Consider the following 26,642-nt stretch of genomic DNA (forward strand, 5'->3'; position numbering starts at 1 on the left):
TAGAGGTTTGGTGGGAGAAATCAAGAGTTCTGTTTTGGCTTTATTCAAAGAGAAACGCCATGAAATGGAGACAGTCAAGTGGAGATGTCAAGTGGAAGAAGTAAATGTGGCTACCACCAGCATCTGCACGTCCAGTAAGTATGAGATTGGATGAGTTCCTCTAAGATAGGAGTATTGCTAGAGAGAATATATCACTGTACCCTGAGAAACTGTAGAGAGCTGCCACCTCTAGTCAAACTAGCTTGCTGCTCCTTCAACAAGACAACACCTTTCTATTCAGTCTTTACATTTGCTCTTCCTTCAACCTGGATAGTCCTTTTCCTACTTGAAACATGGATGGCCTTCCCTGACTACTCTACATACAATAGTACACCCCCAACATCCTTCAAAGAGCCAGCCTTGCCTGGAGATGCGATGTTCAAAAGAAATGTGTACCATTATAGGCTATTTTGGGCATTGCTTTAGGGAAAAATGAGTTGTAAAAAAAAGCAGACTTTTTGCATACAGGCTTACCTGATTGTGGAGCTGATGATTTACTTATAATATTATCAGCAATAAGATTCCAAAGGTTTCCAGTAACAGTCTTTTCTTTCACCCAAGCTCTCAGAAAAGAGAACAGGCTTAGATTATTGACCAAAAAAAAAAGGGGGGGGGGTTAAGGAAAGGGGCATATACAGTTTTATAATTTCTGTATGTTTGTACCTAAATTCAAGTTGCTCTTAATTCTCCAGTTGGTTCCAGGTGCTGAAGTATTCTTTCAAAGTCACCATAATTCGAGACCTCAATCCCACCACAAACCACTTCTTTCGTCTAAATCTGGGGATAGGAGTTCCCATCATGGCTCTGTGGTTAATGAACCTGACTGGCATTGGTGAAGACACAGGTTCAATCCCTGGCCTCACTCAGTGGGTTAAGGATCCAACATTGCCGTGAGCCGTGGTATAAGACGAGGCTCGGATCCTGCATTGCTGTGGCCCTGGCGTAGGCTGGTGGCTACAGCTCTGATTGGACCCTTAGCCACAAAACCTCCATATGCTGCAGGTACGGCCCTAAAAAAGACAGAAAGACAAAAAAAAAAAAAGAAAAATCTGGGGCTATCTCAATCTGAAGAACTTAATTCATCACCACTTTGTTATGGTTTAAAGTACTTTCTCCTTCCAATCAATTTACAACATAGACCACCTTTTGTTAAAAATAAAGACATTAAAGTGACTCAATGCTGCATCCTCAACATCAGTAGTGAGATGACTTCTACTAGGACAGTGGCAGTGAGGCTAGAGAGACACGGCAAGATTTGAGGGACATTTAGGAAAGAGAGCTGTCGAAACTTGAGAATTGACTGTGAAAAGTTAAGGGAATATGAGAAACTAAGGATAATAGCTGGGTTTCTGGCTTAGACTACTGGATGCACAGCGGTGTAACCATCCAATAAGACAGAATGAAAAAAAAGTCTAAGGAATGGGGGAAAAAGTTGGGGGCTTACTGAATTTGAGGTGCCTGCAAGACATGCACTGTAGGCAGTTGGATGTATGAGTTTAAAATGCAGGATGTTACTACACAAGCTAGTGATCTTGCACTTGGGCCTGTTTCTACACTATACTTGTGAAATAAGGGTATTGAATTCAGGGTCTTCCAGCCTTAAAATGTCAGCAAACTCAATTTTCTCAGTAAGCACAAGTAATCTGGTTTATATCCCTATTTTCTCTGAATGTTGGACTATCATGCTGTGTATTTTTTACTTTGATAATTTAACAAGAACTTTAACAAAAACTATTAACCAGCTCAGAGTTTACAAATTCACGTTTGTTTTCCCTTAAATTTTAAGTGATAGTGAAACACTGTGGGTTGCCTCTACTCTTGAAAGACACATTAAGTTTTCTGGTCATTCTTGGTAAGATTACAAGAATTTCAAAAGGAATTATAATATACTGTTGAAATTTCTTCTCCATGAATTCTTCTGCTTAATACATTTTGAGAAGTTGGAGAAATTATTCCTAGAACAGGAAAAGGAGAGCGAAAAATATGAAGGCAATGAAAGTGGTTTGACATGTAATATCTGTAAAATGTTCAGTTTCAATTTTAAGACAAAAAATCAGTATCTTACAATTTGGCAATGCAAAATCAATAAGTAATGAAAATGAAAGCTAAGTAGGTAGGTCTTAGTTTTATCATATTCAGAAAATGATCTTATTTCAGGACTAGAAATTCTGTAATTCTTGCTATCCTACTTCTTTGCAAATTGTACACAGCCTCTCAGTTTTTTATTTCCAGGTTAAAATTAATTTTGAAGGATGAGGGGCAGGTAACCTCATCATTCTGACACATGTGTAAGAAATAGCCCTGATACTAAATGCAACTCTGGTTTAAAGAAAGGCTTTGTCTTTAAAGGCTATGTACTTCATAGAACAATCATACTGTTCAGCCTAAATAAAATTTCATCTTAACAGAAAACAATAGGATTATTCTACGAAGGACATCTGTAACTTTTGTAAAAAAAACACAAAACTGCATCATGACTAAAAGCATGGGCTTTGAAGCAAAATAATTTGGTTTGATCCCAGTACCTCTAATATGATGTTGGGGCTATTTTTTTGCCTCTTGAAGCCTATCTCTCCTCTTGAGTAAATGAGGATAATACTTACATTATAGGGTTATTTGAGGACTAAAAGTGATCACTTAAAAACATTACATGAGTTCCCGTCATGGCGTAGTGGTTAACGAATCCCACTAGGAACCATGAGGTTGCAGGTTCAATTCCTGCCCTTGTACAGTGGGTTAACTATCCGGCGTTGCCGTGAGCTGTGGTGTTGGTCGCAGACGCGGCTCGGATCCTGCATTGCTGTGGCTCAGGCGTAGGCCGGCAGCTACAGCTCCGATTAGACCCGTAGCCTGGAAACCACCATATGCCGCTGGAGTGGCCCAAGAAATGGCAAAAAGACAAAAAAACAAAACAAAAACAAAAAAAATTACATAACAAAAAACAAAGACTGCTAGACAAAAGAAAACACCATTTCAACTAGGATTGTTAGACTTTTATTATGAATACTTTTGAGCCACTAATTTAAGGATCTGTAAAACTGCAAATCTTTTTAAGAGCAGTTAAAGTTGACTCCAACTTTCATATTGTTAATGCTGCTCTTTTTTTCTTTAAAGACCACCAGGTACATGACACTATATTGACAGAGAAGCAGAAACCCTAGTTTCAATTTCTCTCATGTAAAAACTATTCTACTTACTTGTGGGTATTAACTTGATGTGAAGAATATAAAGCAAATTTCTGAAAACCTGTAAATAAGCACATGAGACTACATTTCACAATTCATGGTAAAAGTATAAACAGTTAATTTTTGATTCTTCAAATAAATACAACTATAATAGTAATTCAAAGGTCATTCTGGTGTGGAAATACATTATGATCCTTGAGTACTGTCCTACTAATTTTTTAATTAGGTTATTTTTGCTTATATTATAAGCTAAGTGAGGCTTTGAAAACTATGATAACAAAAAAAAAAAAGAGAGAAAGAAATAAAGAGGGTTAAAAATTCCCCCCCCCCATCACTTTAGGTGGTTAATCCAGACGAAGCTGTAACATGTCCCCAAACCATAGTGTATTAGGTTTAACATAATATAAAAAAAATCTGGATACAATCAAGAGTAAGTCATTAAAATGAACTCTATATTAACTTTCAGTTAAAAGTACACCTTAAAAATTATGATCAAAAGCTCCCATTTCTACTACTGTTTTCTCCTTCAGCAATTAACTGTCTCTTAGGTGACAGCTTGTTATCCTCTGCAAGAGTAAGAAAAAGTCCTTTTGTATTTCATGATAGGTTTAATCAGGTAATTAAAACAAATTCTTATATCATCTGATATGTCCAATTACATGGGTATGATGTAACAAAAACAGTTACAAACTTATATATGCATATTTACATTATATATTCAAAACTATCAAGCTAGTCAACTATATCTAAGGAGATACATGATGACATGAGTTAAACAATTTTTCATTGCTTATTAGAAAGAATGCAGTCAAGCTTTTAATGGAAATAATATACAAGTGAGGAGGCACTTTTGAGATCAAAAATAGAAAGCAAATGACACTACATACTGGCAATCTTCACAAAAATCTATGTGTATCTTTAATACAAAGGCTTTTCAACTAGATTATTCTTGAAAAATTTCAAAACTAACAACTTATGCAATTTAAGGAGCTTTCAGGAACAATGGTTGACACCAGTGTATCAAAGCATATGAAAGTTTCATAACCACCTGGCTGCTAGGCAAATAGTACCATAATACCCTAAAGCCCTTTTTTGTTGTTGTTGTTGTTGTTGTTGTTTATATAAATTACCTCAGGCTGTGATTTCTTTTTTTCACATTTTTGACTTACTGCTAAACACCTTATTGTGGTGTACAGAACAATTCTTTTTTTTAAGTGCAAGAATAATGCAAGTTTCTAGTGCTTCCCTTTATTCTTAGAAATGTGATCCTAGAAATCAAGTTAAGAATATTTAGTTAAGAATCTATGTTTTCCAGGTAATTAAAAGTTTTCAAAGTCTTAATATAGAAAAATGTTACACTTGTTTAATATATCTTTGGGCTAAAATAAAAAACCCAATTTTAAGCACATATTCTAAAGTGTAATCACAAAACCGAAAGCAAATTTCAACAAAACAAACATTTTATGATTCTTTAAATCTGGAAGAAAGTACATGTTTCCTGTACTTTGGAGCCTTAGATGGATATTAAGAAACATCTCTGTGGCATTCAATTAAGTAAGGGCTGGGGAGAGAAAAAGAAAAGGCAAGACTTACCCAAGATATCAGATGGCACTATACACATGAATTCAAAGTGCATTTGTATTACTTCAAAAGTTCATTTTAGGCACTACTGAATAACCAATGAAAATAGGTAGTTTTGTTTTCCCCTTTAAATTTTAACCCCTGCCCAACATCATCCCAGAGACATACACACACTCTCCGATTGTGTCATGATGAAATACAGTGATGTTTATTTATTTATTTTTTAAATTCTCCCTGACTGGTAATGGGAGGAAAAGTAAGAATATCATTTTGGTAATGGCTTTTTCAAGTTAAATTAATTGGTTCTATAAATGCTTCGGCACATCCATTAAGTTTGACTGCCAGTTCCAAATATCGATAAATATTTTAAAACAGGATATGTAAGGATAAAAGTGCTTAAAATCTTTCCGCAACCAACAAGACACATTATGAAAAAGATTGATTTTACAGTTCCTTTGAGATATTTCTTATTCTTGCTTCCTCCATTTGGAGCTGGCCACCACTTAAATAGCCCTTTACTGGCAGTAGTGATAAACACTGTCAGATTCCAACCACCACCTCATGTCTGGCTTATAAATCATCCAGTAGGTGGTGCTGAAGTTACACACTTCATATTTCTTCAGTAATCGAATGATTCCCCTGTCAAGACAGGAGAAAGATCATTTAAGAATGATCGATTCTGAACAAAATTAGCCATCAGACCAGACCAAAGTCTTTCTTGTCATGCTATCTAGATGATTTCACTTTCAATATTTACTACTACTTAAGCAGTTTTCTTTAGCCATTCGCTTATACTAGCAGATTAAAAACAAAGAGAACGGTTTCAGAGGACAAGCCAAGTGGCAATGCCAAATCTTTATGCAGAATGAGATGTTCCTGAACATACCTATACACATGTTTAAGAATGAGAAACTGAAACTATCCATTTGTTTCCACATAAGGATTCTAGTTTACTCAAGAGAAAAATTCCACACAGGAGTTCAGGTAACATTATAAATTAGTCTTCTAGTCTGATCTGGAAACTGTGTGTTAAACTATAAAGATCCAAGGTAAAATAAAAACCATTTCATCACCATAGTTTTTAATGAAGAAACTTGTTTAAAATTGTACTGGAAAAAATGGGGATGGGACGGAAAAAAATCTTAGCAGCAAAGTGGTTAAACAAATTGAAAATATTAATGCACAAACATTAAAATATTAAAGCATATATGTTGCATATAAAATACAGTACAGGAACCAGGAGTTGCACTATACTGATTAGTGCTCAACAGAAGAAATGATTAAATTTGTTCTTCCCAGAAGTATATACACAGTTCATTTCCACAGCATGTTCCTATATAGCCAGCAAGTTATTTTCTTCAGTTATTCACACCTTGCTCAAACCTGAATTATAAACTCAGCACTTACAAATATGAAAATTCATTCACAAGGAAAATCAGTATTTCCATTTCACCAATGAAAAGTAATTTTGAAAGTTAACAGTCTATTCTAGGAAATCAAGTTTAGGTGAAAACTTCAGGGATGAAGATCATCTGGTGTAGCAGCATCCAAATATATAAACAGTAAAAATAAGACTTAAAACTGCTGCTACAGTGTCATGTTTTGGACTTAGTTCATCCAATTGATTTTTAGTACAAAACTAGAAATAACCTCTTCTTCATAACATCTATAGTTATCAATATATTTTTCTTCTTTTCAATGTGAAATAATACTTCAAGATGATCTATATACACAATGTTGTCAGTTCAAGCTGTCATATAAATATAAATGCTTTCTTAAAAAAAGTATTTTACAGACAGATAGTGTTATATATATATACATTGTTCAGTTTGATCTGGGGCAAAAGAAAAAAGCTAACACAAGCATAAGTGTGATATGTAAAAAGAAAGATTACATAAATGACATTTAAAAACCTGCATAGAAAATGAGCTTCAAACAGTAGTGTGATTTTAATTTTTATCACTTCTGAAACTTCAAGCCATTAAAAAAAAGGCACACTTCTTAATTTTATCCCTCTAAGGGAATGTTCTTAAGGAACCCCTTACTTGGTTAGAGTTTTAATGTGACACTTAAAAAGAAAAAAAAAAAAGGACAATTTGACCCCAAAGTACTTTAAACAATTTGCTAGAACATTTATCCAACTACTTTGTAAATTAAACATCCAGTAATACAATGTTCTGCAAAAGAAATAAATTGGTATGTACAAGATATTTCACTGACAATGTTGGATTAAATACTTTCCTGGGATAGTTTAGCACACCTTTCAACATAAAATCACTTTGCTTTTGGCCAGTTTAAATAAAATGAAATGCAACTGAGAAAAGTTATTATTGTCATGTGATAATAATCACTGAGAATTAAGCTAAAAAAATTAGTAACACAGCTGAACATATTCTGGTTTAGCAGAATGATAAGTGGAGATCTCAGGAGGAAACTGTTTAACTATCCAGTTACACGCTTCATCTTGTAATACATTTGTAAATGCAATAATATTTTTTGAAGGAGGAAAACTCTGAAAGAAAACAACTTGCTGGTTGAATACCACAAAACACAAAACAACAACCCAAAACCTCACTTTTTTCTATAATGTTTACTCAGTTTCTTTTTATATAAAAATAAGTGTTATGTTCCCATCATAACATTAGACAATTACATCTGTGCTTTAAAAAAAAGTTGGTCACTCAAGGCTATTAGAATATTCTTTAAGGATTTTAGATTACCAGAATGTACAGATATAACTCAATATAAACTGTAGCCAAAGAAATGAGGATGAAAATATGAAATCATTCACATGGAATAAAAACATTATTAACTAGATGAGTAAAATATTCAAAATATAATGGAATGTGACAGTAGATATATGTATATCTACTTCAGAACTAGGAAGGGGGAGAAAAGTTTAATATGTAATAATTCGTACCTTATTATTTAGTTAAATATAAACATTTGTTATTTATACATAAAACTGCTTTCAAAAAACAACTAATAAATGATTTAGTTGCACTTGTTTTACTTCTTACAATTTCCAAGTGTTAACTTTACTTAAATTGAAATCAACTGTCCCCTAGTGCACTTTTAGTTCATGTCTTAATGAATCCAAACCTTTAAAAGTCCCATCACCTAATGCATAAATATACAAAAATGCCAAAAAATTAATCCCTTTTAGTTGGATCATATTTTATGCTCACTTTAAATGGCCAATAACCAGAAATGGTTTCCTTTTGCAAATATCCTTTACAACCTGTAACAAAACATGCCATGTACTCCAGGAAAAAAGTTAGGCATGGCTGGCATTTGTGAAATGCCAAGAACTGATGAGTTCTGTTTCCGCTACGTGTGGCCCCAATGATACCAGGCAAGATTTCATAATGCTTGCCAAAAGCTTCCACCAAGCCAAGTTAGCTAATTCCTGGACACAAAGATTTTTGCTCATTTTGGCACTGGATGCTTTCATCCAGCAGCTTTATGTTTCCCACCACAGCACCCACACACCTCACCACAGCGATGGCACATTCTCAAGGGAACGTAGCAGCACATACATGGTACAATGAAAGACAAAGCTACTAGGGCTAACCATCGTAAGCAGAACTTGTCATCGCTAGTGTCACATGAACAGGGATCAGAGAAATCTCCCTCTGAGTCTGACATACAATGATACAACATGCTCTCTGCACAGAGCATGCAGCTAACTTGATATATGCATCTTTTAATAGGGTCTGGAGCATCCTGACATTTTCCCCTGCCGTTTTCTTCATGATTAAACCTTTCCTGGCAGTATACACAGCGAGAACGTTCACCATCTTCTTTTCTTCGTTTTGATTTCTTAAATTTTAATGAGGAAGGCTGTGTCTTAAATACCACAGAGTCTTTGAGTGAACTTAACTTAGTCTCATCTCCACAAGAGTAAAGATAGTCTGGTTTTTTACTGTCTGGTTTAGAAAACTGAATATTGGAGTCAGTATCATCTCTCTCCAAGTCATTTTTCCACATGTCAGGATGTCTGTAGTCTGCATAGCGACGTATTAAGATATCTCGAGGGTTTATTCTGACAATCTCATCCTCATCTTGAAAGCTGACATGTCGGATTGATTTCAAAGGGACCTAAAAAAGAAAGAGAAGAAAATTGTAATAATGACTGTGAAGGGTAATTTTATGTGCCAACTTGGCTGAGCCTTAGTGCCCAGATATTTGGTCAAACACTATTCTGTGTGTTTAAGTGAAGATTTTTCCTGGATGAGATTAACATTTAAATTGGTGGACTATAAGAACAGCAGATTATCCTCCAAGCTGTAGGTGGCCCTCATCCAATTAGTGGAAGATCTTAATAGTAAAAAGACTGATGAGGCTTGAGAAAGAAGGATTCTGCCAGCAGATAACCTTTGGACACAGTCTACAACTCTTCCCTGGGTCTCTAGCCTGATAGCCTACCCTGCAGATTTTGAACCTATACTATGACATGAACAAATTCCTTAAAAAAAAATCTCTCTCTTATATACACACACATCTTGTTGGCTCTGTTTCTGTGAACAACCCTGACTCATACAGATTTTAGTACCAAAGAGTGGAATGAGGCTCTAACAAACATCTAAAAACATGGCAATGCCTTTGGAACTAGGTAATGGGTAGAGGCGGAAAGAATTTTGAGGTGCGTGTTATAAAAAGGCTAGGTAGCCTTGAAAAGGCTGTTGGCACAAACACTAACACTAAAGGTGCTTCTTGTGAGGCTCAGATGGAAATGAAGAACACATTACTGGACAGTGGAGGAAAGATGATCCCTGTTATAAAGTAGCAAAGAATGTGGGTGAACAGCATCCTAGTATTTTGTGAAAGGTAGGATTTATGAGCTATGGATTTGGGTATTTAGCAGAAACTTCTAAGCAAAGTTCTAACTGAAGGTGCATCCTGTTTCTTCCTTGCTGCTTATAGTAAAATAGGAGAGGAAAGTGACAAATTGTAGTCGTTGTTTTTAAAGCAAAAAGAAACCAGAATTTTTGGGATGCACTCACCCATGGCCAAGGGGTAGGGTCACATCCCTCATGGGCTCAAGGAATTTTGGGCCTCAGGATGAATCTATCTTAGAGTCTCAATTCCACTTAACTTAGATGGTATTTAGATGAGATCTGGGACCTAGCGCTGATGCTGGAATGGGTTAAGACTTCTGGGCTGTTGTCATGGGGTGAATGTATTTTGCATGTGAGAAGAACATGAATTTGAGGGACCAGAGGGTGGAATATTATGAATGGAACTGGTGTCCCCCTAAATTCATATGTTGAGGCCTCAATCCCTATCTCAGAATGTGACTGCACTTGGAAATAGGGCCTTTTAAAAAGTGAATAAAGCCCTGAAGGTGGACCTTAATCCAATCTGGTGTGCTTATAAGAAGAGGAAATTTGGACAAAGAGATACCAGAGATGTAGGTGCCAAGAGAAAAAAAGGACACGACCAGAAGGTGACCCACTGGCAAGTCAAGGAGAGATGCCACAGAAGAACCCAAAATGTATCAACAACCTTGATCTTGGACTTTCAGTTTTCAGAACTGTGAGCAAACAACTGCTTATTGTTCAAGCCACTCTGTCTGTGGTATTTCATTATGACAGCCCTGCAAACTAAAACGAAGACATACATATTCATAGCTTGTCTCTAAAAATGGCCTAAAACACATCACAATTTGTCTTACCCCTCTGGGTAAACTGTTTCCATGAGTCCATGAAGAAAAGTAAATCTTCTGGGGATAAAACCAAAATGATCTTTCCTTCACCCATACAAGTGGGCTTCTAATAGTCACATCTGTACCTCCTAGTCCCAGTTTCTGGACAGTGACTTGTCTATAAGTAAGCACCTGATCCAAGTTGGGGCAAACTTCTATTCCCCAAATATTTGGAATTGGGGCTAAAAAAATGTCTAGACTAAAGGTGGAGTGATAGATTCAGATCATTAAATAATAATACACAATTTCTACTGGTGATAAATACACTGTGACAATTCCCCAGAAATTTGGAGGAAATTTAACAGGGTTTAGAAGTATATATAAACAAATAGCTAATTTATACACTTTTAAAAATTTGAGTACAAGTCAACTATAGGGAGACTTATGAAGACTAGAAAATTTCACTTCTATGTTAATTAGTTAATATTCCAAATCAGAAAATAAAACTAAACTAAGATTACTTACCTTATTTTGAGACTTCAGGCTTCCACATTCCTTGGATATTTGCCGCTGTACATATTCTATATTTCTGCCCTGAATGTCCAGGCCTGGATGACTGAACATTATCTAAAATACAAACAATTTCTACTTAAGTGACAAAAGAATGCAGTTCTTATTTTTTATATAACCATGTACAATGTATATTCCAAAACATTATAATCTATTAGTAGAAAGTTTTAAAAAATGATTTTAACAAAAAAGCATTAGTTGAGTCATCCTTTTTATTTACACTTAGGACTTTCCCTATACATTTAAAATTTAATTTAAAAAGTAATACAGATTCTAGTTTATGGTTCTGCATGTAAGGAGCTTGGAAGTTGCCACTCTGTTGTAAAACAAGCAAAAAAAGCTGAGCAGAAAATATCACCAACAAGGGAAAGAGGGAGGGTCAACATGAGGGCAGGGGATTAAGAGGCACAGACTTACTATTAGGTAAAAAAATAAAAAATAAAGGATCATATTTTTTTTTAAATCAAAGAGATAAAAAGACTTTCTTAGGCAAACAAAAATCAAGGAACTCTGTTGCTGGTAGACCTGACTTACAAAAAATTGTTACCAGAAGTTCTTTAGCGAGAAGGAAAATAACACAGGTCAGAAACTTGGATCTACATGAGAATGGAGGAGCATTTAAAAAGAAATAAGTAAAAATAGGAGTTCCCGTCGTGGCGCAGTGGTTAACGAATCCGACTAGGAACCATGAGGTTGCGGGTTCGGTCCCTGCCCTTGCTCAGTGGGTTAACGATCCGGTGTTGCCGTGAGCTGTGGTGTAGGTTGCAGACTCGGCTCGGATCCTGCGTTGCTGTGGCTCTGGCGTAGGCCGGTGGCTACAGCTCCGATTAGACCCCTAGCCTGGGAACCTCCACATGCTGCGGAAGCGGCCCAGGGAAATAGCAAAAAGACAAAAAGACCAAAAAAAAAAGTAAAAATAAAATAAAACTTTTCTTTCCTTTTTCTTTTTATGGCCACACCTGTGGCATATGGAAGTTGCCAGGCTAGGGCTGAAAGGACCTGCAGCTACAGGCCTACACCACAGCCACATCAACACTAGATCTGAGCAGCATATGTGACCTGTGCAACTTGCAGCAACACCAGATCCTTAACCCACTAAGCAAGGCCAGGATCAAACCTGCAATCCTCAGGTTCTTAACCTGCTGAGCCACAGTAGGAACTCCCAATTTTCTTATTCTTAACAGAAAGGTTTGTTCAAAAACAGCAACAATGTATTTGATAAGGTATAATTATGCATAAAAGTAAGATGAATGACCATAATCATACAAGGGATGTGAAGGAAGAATTAGGACTATTTTGTTATCGTAGAATACTCCCACAAAGCAGTTTAATGTTGTTAGAGTAAAAGTAAATGGATGGAGAATAATATACCACCTAACACTCATCAAAAGAAGGGGAGTACTTATATTAATTTCAGACACAGCAGACTTCAAAGCAAGTAAAGTTATCAATGATAAAGGGCATTATATGATGATATAGGGGTTACTTCCCCAAGACATAGAAATTCTTAATGTGTATGTGCTTAACAACAGAGCATCAAATTACAGGGGGCAAAACCTGACAGAATTGTAAGGAGAATGGATGCACCCATTATCATAGCAGGAGACTTCAACATCCTTCTATTAGAAATTGGACAGATTTAGCAGGCACAAAATCAGTAAGGACAAAGGTGAACTAAACAACACCTTCGATCAAGTGGGTACAATTAACATCTAAAAACTACTTCATCCAGGAAGTTCCTGAGTGGCTCAGTGGGTTAAGGATCCAGCACTGCTGCAGCTGTGTCACAGGTTGCAACTGTGGCATAGGTTTGATCCCTGGCTCAGGAACTTCCACATGCCGCAGGCGTAGCCGAAAAATAAATAAATAAAAATAGTAACTACTTTATCCAACAACAGCAGAATACACTTTTCTCAAGCTTATACAGAGCATTAACCAAGATAGACCATGTTCTGGGACATAAAACAGACCTTAACAAATTTAAAAGATTAGAAATCATACAATGTCTGTTCTCAGACTGGAAAGGAATTAAACTAGAATTCAGCAACAGAAAATCCCCAAGTAAATGGAGGTTAAACAACACATTTCTAAGTGACACATGGGCCAAAGAAGAAATTTCAAAAGAAATTTAAAAGTATTTCAACTAAACAGAAGTAAAAACGCAACTTATTGGAGTTCCCGTTGTGGCGCAGTGGTTAACGAATCCAACTAAGAACTATTAGGTTGCGGGCTCAAACCCTGGCCTTGCTCAGTGGGTTAACGATCTGGAGTTGCCGTGAGCTCTGGTATAGCAGACACGGCTTGAATCTTGCGTTGCTCTGGTGTAGGCCGGTGGCTACAGCTCCGATTAGACCCCTGGCCTGGGAACCTCCACATGCCAAGGGAGCAGCCCTAGAAAAGGCAAAAAGACGAAACAAACAAACAAAAAAACGCAACTTATTGGAATTTGTGGGGTATAGCAAAAGTAGTGCATAGTGAAACTTACAGCATTTAATATGTTAAGAAAGAAGAAAGCTCTAAAATCAAACAGGTTTCTACCTTAGTAAACTAGAAAAAGAAGATTCAATCCAAAGCAAGAAAAAAAATAAATAATAAGAATTAGCATAGAAATCAATGAAATTGAAAGCAGGAAATCAATACAGAACATTAATGAAACCTCATGCTTAAAAAAAAAAAGATCACAAAATTGATAAGCCTCTAGTCAGGATAACTAAGAGAAAAAAAGACAGGCTACAAAAGATAGGATACTAATTATCAGAAATGAAAGAATAGATATCACTACAGATTTCATGGAGATTAAAAGGATAATAAAGGAATGCTATGAAGAACTCTAGATTCACAAATCCGATAACCTAGGTGAAATGGATCAATTCCTTGAAAGGCACAATCTGCCAAAACTCACACAAGAAGAAAACAATCTGAATAGGCCTATATCTATTAAAGAAGTTGAACTGATAATTTTAGTAACTTTCTAAAACAGAAAGCACCAGATACAACTGGGGTTTACTGGTGAATAATACCAAATATTTAAGGAAGAAATTATACCAATTCTCTCCCATCTCTTTCAGAAAATTGAAAAAGAGAAGATACTTTCTAACTCATTCTAAGAGGTCAGCATTATCCTAATACTAAAACCAGACAAAAACATTACCAGAAACAGAAATGAAAAAAGTACAGACCAGTATCTTAAATAAACACTAAAGCAAAAATCCTCAACAAAATATTAGCTAGTTGAATCAAACAATGTATATAAAAAGAATTATATACCATGACCGTATGGATTTAACCCAGTTATGCAAGCTGGTTCAACATTAAAAGATCAATTATCAAAATGCATCAAATCACACGATCTTATCAAAAGATGGAGAAAAAGTATTTGACAAAATCCACTGCCCATTCATGACAAACTCTCATAAATGGCAAAGAGTGGAGAACTTCTTCAAGTTATAAAGAATATCTACAAAACCCCTACAACTAATATCATAATTAATGGTAAGAAACGTGAAGCTTTCCCAATAAGATCAGGTAAAGGAGGCAAGGACATCCCTTTTCTCATTATTCCTTTTCAAGGTCATAGTGGAATTCCTAGCTAATGCAATAAGACAAGAAAAAGACATAAGCAGTATACAGATTAAGAAGGAAGAAATAAAACTGCCCTTGCTCACAAGATGACATGATCATCTATACAGAAAATTCGAAAGAATCAACAAAATACCTATTGGATCTATATAGCAAGGTTGTAGAATACAAGGTTTATATACAAAAACCAATCACTTTTCTATAAAATGAACAAGTGGAATTTGAATTTAAAACAAAGTACTATTTAATTCAAAATATAGTACTATTTAATTTAAAACACAGCATCCCCCCAATAAAATACTTATGAATTAATGTAAAAAAATACGTACACGATCGGTACTAGGAAAATTTTGAAACTCTGATGAATGAAATCAAAGAACTAAATAAATACAGATATTTCATGTCTGTAAACTGGAAGATTCAATACTGTCAAAATGACAGTTTTTCACAAACTAGTCTAAAGATTCAATGCAATCCCAATTACAATCCCAGCAAATTATTCTGTGGATATTGAAAGATTCTAAAGTTTATCTTACTTAATTAATTTTTTAGCCATGCCGAAGCAAGGGATGTTCCGGGACTGAAGGATCAAACCTGTGACCTGAGCTGCTGCAGTGACAATGCTGGATCCTTAACTCGCTGTACCACAAGGGAACTTTCTCTAAAGTTTATATGGAAAGGCAAAAGACCTAGAATATTCAGTACAATAGTGAAGGAGGATCAAAGTTAAACTGACATTACCTGACTTCAAGATTTATCATAAAGCTACATTAATAAAGATAGTATGGGAGTTTCCGTTGTGGCTCAATGGTTAACGAATCCGACTAGGAAGCATGAGATTGGGGTTTGATCCCTGGCCTCGCTCAGTGGGTTAAGGACCTGGCGTTGCCATGAGCTATGGTGTAGGTCACAGACGTGGCTCGGATCTGGCATTGCTGTGGCTGCGGCGTAGGCCAGCAGCTGTAGCTGCGATTTGACCCCTAGCCTGAGAACCTCCATATGCCATGGGTGCAGCCCTAAAAACACAATAAAATAAAAGATAGTATAGTACTGGGAAAAGAAAAGACAGAGACAATAGAACAGAATAGATGACTTTGGTGATGGCAGTGACCTTTCACCACCACCATGTCACTTTTCAAACCACCATGAAAGAGAGAATTGATAAGCTGGGCTTCGTTAAAATTAAAAATTTCTACTCGCAAAACAAAACATTAAGAGAATGAGAAGACAAGTGACAGACAGGGAGAAAATATTTGTACAAGATAATCTGATAAAGCACTGATACCTAAAATGTATAAAGAACTTTTTTCTTTCTTTTTGTCTTTTCTAGTGCGACTTCCACGGCACATGGAGATTCCCAGGCTAGGGGTCGAATTGGAGCCACAGCAACTTGGGATCCGAGCCGCGGCTGCAACCTAACCAGAGCTCACGGCAACGCTGGATCCTTAACCCACTGAGCAAGGCCAGGGATAGAACCCACAACCTCATGGTTCCTAATCGGATTCGTTAATCACTGTGCCACGATGGGAACTCCAGGAACTTTTTTCTTTATATGTACTATATTTCTCATAAGTTTTCCTATTTCAGTTAAATGTACAAAGAACTCCTAAAAATAAACAATAATAACCTAATTAAAAAATGTGCCAAGGACCTCAATAGACAATTCCCCAAGGAAGAAATACAGATGGCAAATAAGTATATGAAAAGCCCTAAGTCACAGAGAAATGCAAATTAAAAAAAACAAGGAGATACACACCCAGTGGAATGGCCAATACCCAGAATACTGACAATACCAAATGCTGGGGAGGACATGGAGCAACAGGAACCCTCATTCATTACTGATGGGAATGCAAAATGGTACAGCCACTTTGGAAAACAATTTGGCAGTTTCTTATATGATGATCCTTCTGATATGATCCAGCAATTGTGCTCCTTGGTATTTACCCAAAGGATTAAAACATTCACCCCCCCCCTACAAAAGCCTGTACACAAATATTTAAAGCAGCCTTATTCATAACTGCTAAAACTTGGAAGCAACCAAGAAGCCCTTCAGTAGCTGAATGGATAAGCAAAGGTACATCCAGACAATAGACAATTGTCCTTTAAAAAAAAAACAAAAGACGTGAAAAAAACCTTACATGCATATTACTAAAGTAAAAGCTTACATAACTGTATGGTTCCAACAATACGACATTCTGTTAAAGGCAAAACTAGGGAGACAATAAAAAGATCAGGGATTGCCAGGGGCTATGTTTGGGGGGAGTGAGAAGATTTTCAGGGCAGTGAAAAAGTCTGTATGATACTGAAATGATGGATGCATGTCATTATACATTTGTCCAAATTAAAAGAATGCACAACACCAAGAGTGAATCCTAATGTAAACTATGGACTTTGGATGATTAGGATATGTCAAATGTAGGTCACCAGTGTAACAAATACACCATTCTGGTGGTACATTTTTCCCCCCCTTTTATAAGGGCTGAACCAATGGCATATGGACGTTCCCAGGCTAGAGGTCTAATTGGAGCTATGGCAGCCAGCCCACACCACAGACACAGAAATGCCAAATCCAAGCCACATCTGCAACCTAGGCCACAGTTCACAGCAATGCCAGGTCCTTCACCCACTGAGCAGCGCCAGGGATCGAACCTGCACCCTCACGGATACTAGTTGGGTTCGTTAATGCTGAGACACAATAGGAAGTATGTTCTAGTAGTACTTTCCACTTTTTGGCCATGTATTTAATTTATACACATATGCATGTATGCATATATGTGGTTATTTAAAAATTTTAAATATAAATAGGGACCTTTTGTACTGTGTCTCACTTTCTTACACTTATGGACACCTTTCTATGTTTACACATATAGCTTTACCTAATTCTTTTAACAGCGGCTTAATATTCCATTGAGTCTGATTAATTTTAATTTAATTAGCCTGATTAATTTATATATAGGCTTTTCCCCACCCTCAGCTGTTTTAAACAATACTGCAAAAACTATCCTTATACATTTATCTTTAATACGTTCAAGTATATTGGTATCACAAATTGCTGAACTAGAACTTCTGGATTAAAAAGTTTGTATACCTCAATTCAAATAGGAATTTAAATGAATATATATACAACTTGAACCACCTACTTAGTATTCCTTACATAGAGAAGGAAGTTTAATAAAACTAGTTAATGACTGAAAAGTTTATCTTATACCTGGCCTTGTTTCCTACAGTTTTCAAATTTTATTACTTTCATTAGCACTTTAATTACATGGTTGAAACATAAAGAGAAAAAAAGCATTTCAGTTTTATGCTGTAGGACTAAAGGATTAATACGGGATGAAGTGACATTTTTGGATTATAATTTCTCTAATCTTTATTATCCATTCTCTCATGTCCACTTACTTCTATCTAGTTGGAAAATTACAAGCCAACACTTTCCACTCACTTTTCTTTTTAGTTTCAATATTCAACTATACTAGATTTCCTAATATGTACACAATACTAGGCACTATGGAAAGCACAGTGAAGTATAAAAATGGTTCTGGAGTTCCCATCGTGGCTCAGTGGTTCACGAATCTGACTAAAGAACCATGAGGTTGCAGGTTTGATCCCTGGCCTGCTCAGTGGGTTAAGGATCTGGCGTTGCTGTGGCTCTGGAGAAGGCTGGCAGCTACAGCTCCAATTCGACCCCTAGCCTGGGAACCTCCATATGCCACGGGTATGGCCCTAGAAAAGACTAAATAAAAAAAAAAAAGGTTCTGATCTTCACTGAAGTAGGTTATATAACTAACTTAGGGTGGAATATGTAAGAATCCAGGGATGGATGGGGGGGTGGAAATCACTGAATTAAATAACCTGTGAAGGAGCCACAAAGGAAATGGGACTTGAAGTAACCAGAGAATGAGGTTAAGTATTTGGTCAGATTAAAAACAAACAAAACAGATGGAAAAGGAAGGAAAGAGGAATAAATATTGTCTTCTCCCCTGATGATATATTTCTTATAATAAATATAATAACCACAAGTTATACATTAAATATATATACCTAAGATTTTAAAAAGTAAAAATATCCACTTTTTCACTTATTATTCCAAATTTATCCTCTCAGAAAAGTCACAAACACCAAGACACACATACACTTTGAAACTATTAATTCTATAGATACTAATCCTCTCACATAATCTCTATGTGAAAAGATAGACAATGCTGACTGTTTACACTTATTAAACATAAATGTTCTTAGATAAACATATATGTTCAATTAAGTACTGCTTTTTAAAACCCTGGGAGTGTGATGCTATTGCTATAGGTCTTTAGAAGAAATCTGTCAGCTGAAAAAACCACTGGAGGTACTTCTTCAAAGTTGGTCACAAATGATATTTAAAAAGGAGTCCATTTATCATGGCAATGACAACAAAATGGTGCAAAGGGATAAATCTTATAAAAAGATATACAACATCTTTTCATGAAGATAAAGCAAAGCTTTACTAAGAGCTATAGAAGAGCTAAATAGAAGGATATATTATATTCATGGGTAAGAAGGCTAAATTCTTGCCCAAAGTAATATATAGATTCAGTGCAGACTGCATATGGATTCTTCACCAAACCTGACAAGCTGATTCTAAATTTTGTGGAAGAGTAAACAGCTCCCCTCCTACAAAAAAAAAAAAAAGTGTGAAGAGAAAAAAGGTGGTAGCGAAGTTCCTGCTGTGTGCAATAGGATCGGCAGCATCTCTGTCTGGAGAGCTGGGATTCGGGATCGATTCCCAGCCCAGGTTGCTGCAACTGTGGCTCAGATCTGATCCCTGGCCTGGGAACTCCATATGCCACAGGGCAGCCAAAAAAAAAAAAAAGGTGGTAGAGGCACTTGTTCTACAGATATTAAGACTTGCTACAGAGCTAAGGTAATTCCATAGTAAAGACAAGGTGGCACTGGCACAGGGACAAACAGAACAACAGATCAGAGAGTAAAAATGACATATATGAATAGATATGGAAACTCGATATATGACAGGTATGGCACTGCCTATCAGTGGGGGAAGGGACCCAATAAGTGGTGCTGTAACAATTAATTATCCATATGGAAAAAAGTAAAAGTTGAAGAAAAATCAACTTGTTTTACAGACAAAACTGTAGAACTTTTAGAATAAAATCAAAGGGAAAATGTTTGAGACAAGGATGGGGAGTAGGTTGTAAAAACACCACCAGGAAAAGAATGATAAATTCAATTGTATTAAAATTTAGGAGTTCCCACTGTGGCGCAGCAGAAACAAATCCGACTAGGAACCATGAGGTTTCGGGTTCTATCCCTGGCCTTGCTCAGTGGATTAAGGATTCGGTGTGGTATAGGTCGCAGATGTGGCTTGGATCTGGCGTTGCTGTGGCTATGGCAAAGATTGGCAGCTGTAGCTCCAATTAGATCCCTAGCCTGGAAACCTCCATATGCCGCAGGTGCAGCCCTGAAAAAAAGACAAAAGACAAAAAAAAAAATTAAAACACCTTTTCACCAAAATATCATAAAGAGTGAAAAACTACCATAAACTAGGAGATATTGATCACAAATAAAATTCAAAAAGAAGTGTTACTGAAAATTTTATTGTGCTCAGTAATCAGGTTACATAAGAACATACATTTGTAAAGGAATAATCAGTTATTTCTATAATCTCTCAAATGCTCTCTCTATATATACTACATATCTCATACTCACAGAACATAGGAATTCTATAGACTGATTTTTTTCTAAGAATCTTTTTTATAGCACATCAATGTCAAAAGCACATTTCTGTATACCTTAAAGAAACTCCTGCACAAGAATAGATGGGGCAAAAAAGTTTGTACTAGCGGTATGCCTAATAACACCAAAAATAGGTAAACAACTGAAATATCCCTAGCAGCAAAAAAAAGAAGTGGTACACTCATCAAGGAAAACTTAAGAATGCTAATAAGCAAACACAATCCAAGGTAATGGTCACTAGAGGATGAAGGCAAAGGGAGTAGATTGGGTATGCTCTTTTGTTAAAGTTGTTTGGGTTCTCAGGTGTTTATTATATATATTATTTTCTATGTATTAAATATGTCAAAAATCTTTGATCACAAGCTCACTGATATATGTGGTCTTATTTGTCTATAGTGAAATTATCTCTAGGAACTTGAAAGTAAGAGAAATTGAGTAAGAACTATAATGGCCTCCAGGTCTATCACATTTAACTAACCTGACAGAGAGCACTAGCAGTCTGAAAGAAGGTACCCAATCTATCAAAAGGATTTAAATAGCCCATGGAAGCATAGAGAAAGAGTCAAAGACAAACAGTGACAACGCCCATTTAAGCACTGCTAGAGGCTAGAACCTGAGCTAGTGTTAGGTGACAATTCTCCATGGGTCTCATTTCTGCAGATACAGTAAGCAAAGGTACTATCTGCCTTTGATTCAGACTATCTTCCCAAAGATGTGTATATAGAGAAACCCATGAAAGATATAGTATCTCTCCTTTGAAGTTAGGTTTCTTTAGTATCTAGTCTAACAAAGGCACTGTCTCCCTCCTCTGCAAAAGTCAGACATGATTATCACCCATTATAAAAGACTGGGATTCCCTAAACTCAGAGTTCCAACATTCAGTATGTGAACCCACTGAGTGTGCAATGTTCACCTGAGCAGCTTAGCACCACCTCCATGGGATTTGGGAAGCAAGGGGAAATGATACAAAGATGAAGCTCATGCTACTTAATTGTGCTGGAAGTAATAGTCCTCTGTCTCTGATCTAGCTGTCTTATGTTTTCTGGCAGCATTCCTACAGACTGCAAATTAACTTGCTACCTAGGGTGCAATCTCAGCAAGGAAGCAATTTCTTCATATTTCTTGACAGCAAGGAAGCAATCTGGTCCTTTCTGGCAAGGCTACTCCTCTAATATAGAGAAGGGTCCATCACGCTATCCCAGTCAAATGCCATTAAACACTCAAAACATTTAAGTAGTCTGTTGAGCTTGTCAAGTTGGCTTCTGGCAATGATCTAGTATCTCAAGAAGATCTAGTTTGTGCAGACAATGAACTAGTAAACAAGCTACTTCTAGTAGCCCTAGTCCATCTGAGGGCTTAAATCAAATTTTACATTGATTTTCATGCATCATTTTCTTAAACTTGATTATTTTAGTATCTGAAAGATGACTCCAGTCTTAATATCCTGACAGAAAAAGGTTTCTGATTTTCAAGTTGAGGGCCAGATTCTGAACTATGAGAAATTCACCCCATGAGGCATTCTGGGTGACATACAAGTAGACAACTGGCATACAAACTTAAAAGAACCATCTAAATGCAAATGTTCACTATTCCTTGTTAATTTCTGCAATATTTGTTTATTAAATGAATAGTAAATGCTAGTGTCCACTGTAGCTTTAAAAGAGAAAACCTATTCTAATGCCTAATAAACTGAGAAGTCCACTTATTTTAACATCAGCAAATGTGTAATTAAACATCTCATGTAACGGAATACTTATTTCTCTATGTTGCATCAATCTTGGAAATAAGTATTAATTATAAAGAAGGTGGAATTCAGATCCAAGTATCCATCCAACATGGCTTCTAAGGCCATGTTCAAAATCCTCAGGCTAAGAGATATTTGTCAAGTGTTGCTCATTTCTCTCAGCAGTTATCTAACAGTATTTTGTACTTTTCTACATGATGACTAAATTTTCAACCACTCCACCACTACTCTCATTGCCATTCTGGGAGAAGAGTTCAGTTCTTTTCTCTTCCCATCAATCAAAAGAATAGCTTCAAGTTTATAGTTCCCTCGGCCCAAGAAGGTAGGCCAAATAAATTCCCAGGGTCTGGGATGAAGAATATTAGTCTATTTCCTAGGATGCCTAGATATTTATGAGCAAATATCACTGTAGATGGATTGTTCTGATGTCCCAAAATCCTGGAGAAGTTATGCAGATTACTTTTACCTTTTCCTTTGCTATTATTTTGCTCAAAGTAAAACTGGCTTACAAGGAGTTCCCGTCATGGCTCAGTGGTTAACAAATCCGACTAGGAACCATGAAGTTGAGGGTTCGATCCCTGGCCTTGCTCAGTAGGTTAAGGATCTGGCGTTGCCGTGGCTGTGGTGTAGGATGGTGGCTACAGCTTCGATTAGACCCCTAGCCTGGGAACCTCCATATGTTGCAGGAGCAGCCCAAGAAATGGCAAAAAAAAAAAAAAAAAAAAGGCTTACGATTACTTTTTTCCTTCTTATATTAATATTTTAATGTGATTTTTCTTGAATTTCTTATAAAATTTCACAATAAACTCAGCCAAAAAAAAAAAATTTAATGGATTGGAAGATTTAATACTGTCAAGATGTCAATTTTCCCCAACTTAATTTATGAATGCAATACAATGTCAATCAAAATTCTAGGAGTTTTGTGGAAATCAATAATCTGAATCCAAAATTTACATAGATCAAGAACAACAAGATCTTGAAGGACAAAGCTGGGGACACAATTTCCAGATCTCAGAATTACTATAAAACTACTGTAATTTGAAAAGTGTGGTATTGGTATAAAACTGGACAATTGGCCTAGAGAAAAGAACAGAGATTAGAAACAAATCCACACACACACAGCCACATGACAAAGCTGAAAATGCAATGCAGTTGTTTCAGAAAGCACAGATTTTTCATTTTATGATATTGGATTAAGTGGGTATCCAGATGGGGGGGTGGGAGGAGACCCTGACCTCCTAATCTTTCATCACATAAAAAAATCAAATATGAAAGAAAAAATAATAAAACTTCTACAAAACAATATAAAATGTTTTCATGATTTGGTGAGATTCTTACACAGGACACAAAAAGCACTAACCATAGAGGGAATGATGAGTGAATTACTCATCTATTAAAATTAAGAACTCTTATTCAGCAAAAGATATTATGAGAGTGAAATGACAAACCACCAGAGTAAGAGAGGTTATCTGCAATACACATATCCAACAAAGGACTGTTATTCCAAAATAAACAAAAAGTAAACAACTATAACTATAAATTAACAAGAAAAAGACAACTCAATATAAGATGTACCAAATACTAGAACAGGTACTTTACAAAAGAGAACTTCTAAACAGTCAATAAGCATATGAAAAAAATTACTCAACATTAGTAGTAAACAGCAAAGTATAAAATCACAGTAAAATATTCCTTTACTTCCACTAAGTGACCAAATTAGGGGAAAAAAGGTGGGGGGGAAGGAAACACCAAGTGTTCAGGAAAATTCCCACCATTGGTAGGAATGTACACCACTTTGGAATATTTTGTTTTTAAGTAAAACTGACACTCTATAAAAATGCACTGTGTTTAACCTGTGGTTTCTTGTGTTTTCTGGCACATGTATGTGTATCCAGGTTTGTGAAGCAACAAATGATACTAAGTCCAAGGTGTTTGGCAGAACATAAAAACCCAATAATCTGTCCCTTGTTGTCTTTGCCTTGCCTTTTCAGCCTCCATGTTGTTTTCCCCTAGATCATGCACACTTTTGCTCATATTACTCCCTGTTATGGACTAAATGTTTGTGCTCCCCCTGACCCCGGCCCCTCCAATTCAACTGAAATCCTAACCCCTAACCCCCATTGTGATGGTATCTGGGCCTTTAGGAGGTAGTTAGGTCATGAAGGATGTGGTCCTGGTATGACAGGATTAGTATCCTTATAAGAGACACCAAGGAGTTCTCTCACTTGTGCACTCTCTGTCACGTGAGAACACAGACAAAGCCGCTGTCTGCAATCTGGGAAGTGGGCCCTCACTAGCAATCGACCATGCTGGCACCCTACCCTTGGACTTCCAAGCGTTCAGATCTGTGAGAAAAAATTTTGTTATTTAATCAACCTAGTCTATGTTATTTTGTTATGGCAGACTTTGCTGACTAAAGTTTCCTCTGTTTAAAACATCCATCCTCTCACTTTTCCTGTGTCTCCCTCACCGCCTGGTTTTCATCACCAACCCACCATCTTCAATTAGTCAACCAATTTCATCCTTAAAAAGTTCAAGCATATCTTAAAAAAAAAACAACCTTCATCTTCCGCAGTGAGTTCAATGCCCCATCCTGTGCTCTCATGTTACTATGAACACATATTTATTGACTCATCAAAAACTCTTTTAGAACAGAAACCATGATTTATTTTCCTCAACTCTTGATACAGGGTCTGGCATATGGTATAAACATATGTTATGACATAATTAATAATAGTAATTTGTTGAACTGAATGCCTTATCATGTTATTCATTTGCTATGTCTCACTATCTAGAGTGTACCCACATTTCTTTCCCAAAAAATGTGATAGCATCTATCAAGAAGAAAGAGATATTTAAAAATATATTTTTAACCCACTCTGATGGGTGTCTGATTTTGTAGCCATACACCCAGTATGGCTTAAGCTACATCAGCATAAATGCTTATTTAACAACAAAAGCATTTGTTTACATCATAAAGAGAATTAGGTTCAAGAACAGTCTTCTGATAGACCTGGTAACACTTGTGAGTGGCACAAAAAGAGTTCTATGCTATAACTGAGGTTTCATTTTCTAGGTCAAGCTGCAACCATTAGAAAGTTGCACACCTAGTGCCCAATGGGAGTACTTTCACTGAGTGCAGATTTAGGAGTACACTATTAGTTCCCGAGGTACACTACAAGAAATAACTTTTTGAAATTTGTGCGTTTGCCAGACACATGTTTCTTCAGGACATTTTTCATGACATTTCTCATCTGAGAAGTTTTCTGTATAGCTAGGGAAACTTTTGCCTCCTAAGAGGCTGACAAGCTTTGCCTCCTGGGTAATGAAAATGTAACTAGCACCTGTGCACCTTTATCATCAAAATATTTAAATTTATGCTCAATTATAACACCTGTATAGGACATTACACCTATATATTAATTATCTCATTCTGGATTTGATTCATTACAAATTTTCTCTTGGGTTTCTGTTGTTTGTCTGGTAAAGGGCGGATAGTCCTAATGTCCTTTTTTATTTATTTTTTTAACACATCCAATTACTATACATGTAACACACTGAAAAGTATTTATTTTTTCACCTGATTGGCTTGGCTTTGCAAGTAGACTCTTCTGGCATTCAAATCTTCAAAGGGAGAAGGTCTTGAGCTCCTGTAAGGCTCACTGGTAACAACTGTCTCTTGCTGAAAAAGGTGATCTTTCACTAATGAACTGGAAGTATCCTCTTCAGTTGCCTAATGGGAACAATCCCCATCTCATTAGTTGCCAGAATATAAATAACAACAAAAGAAGGTATCTTCAATTCTTAACAAAAATACAGCAAATCAAAATGTATCACCACATCACTGTGAATGGCAATTCCCAAAAGTCAAATGTACATTAGGAAGCAATGTCAAAATAAAACACTATGAATTTTTAAAAATCAATCTTTTATATAAATGTTTTTTATAATAAACAACTTAGGAAGAATTAAAGGCTAACCATGCCATGTCTGACAGAGATATCTAATTATAATAAAGGTGTAAATAATAACTAAATGTGAAATATGTATGTACACAAAAAGTGCAGCAATTATGAGGAAGAAAATAAAAATCAGTGTTATTTTGTAAATTTTTAAGAAAAGTATTTTTTAAACAGTGTCATGGACTGTGCTGTGTGATTCAAGGGATCAAAAGAAAGAAGATAGTAGCCCATGACCTTGTTGAATGAGTGAATGAATTAATTAGTCTGAACCAATGATTATTTAGAGGGATTCAAATCATACACAAGAGTCAGAGAAAGAGGTATGCTCAATCGATAACATTTACTAACAAAATGCTTTTGACATTTCATAAACAATAGTTCTGTGAAATAAATGTTGAATAAGTGAACCTTAGCATATTACAAAGCATGAAGTCCTGAAAATGTTTTTCTTTCTTTTCTTTTTTTTTTTTTAAAGAAATTAGGTAACTACTTGCTATTTTTTTCCCATCAATATATAATCACTTGGAAAGAAACAGTGACAGTCAAGTACAAATGACAATACCTTTACTGGCTTGTTCTAAAGTAATTTTATTACTATAGGGCTA

General features: G+C 36.1%; 1 protein-coding gene across 1 annotated transcript in view; it reads right to left on the minus strand.

Moving 5' to 3' along the window:
* Positions 1–3,655: 3,655 nt before the first annotated feature.
* The window catches only part of SPRED1 (sprouty related EVH1 domain containing 1), a 110,515-nt gene continuing 87,528 nt past the window's right edge, over positions 3,656–26,642 (minus strand). The window contains exons 5-7 of the mRNA XM_047766762.1: positions 25,656–25,808; positions 10,978–11,079; positions 3,656–8,906 (exon numbers count right to left, since the gene is read on the minus strand). Coding sequence (XP_047622718.1) covers positions 8,256–8,906; positions 10,978–11,079; positions 25,656–25,808 — 906 coding nt within the window. The 3' untranslated portion in view covers positions 3,656–8,255. The remainder of the gene's footprint in view (positions 8,907–10,977; positions 11,080–25,655; positions 25,809–26,642) is intronic.

Source organism: Phacochoerus africanus, chromosome 2 (genome assembly GCF_016906955.1).
Source record: "Phacochoerus africanus isolate WHEZ1 chromosome 2, ROS_Pafr_v1, whole genome shotgun sequence".
Classification (NCBI taxonomy): domain Eukaryota; kingdom Metazoa; phylum Chordata; class Mammalia; order Artiodactyla; family Suidae; genus Phacochoerus; species Phacochoerus africanus.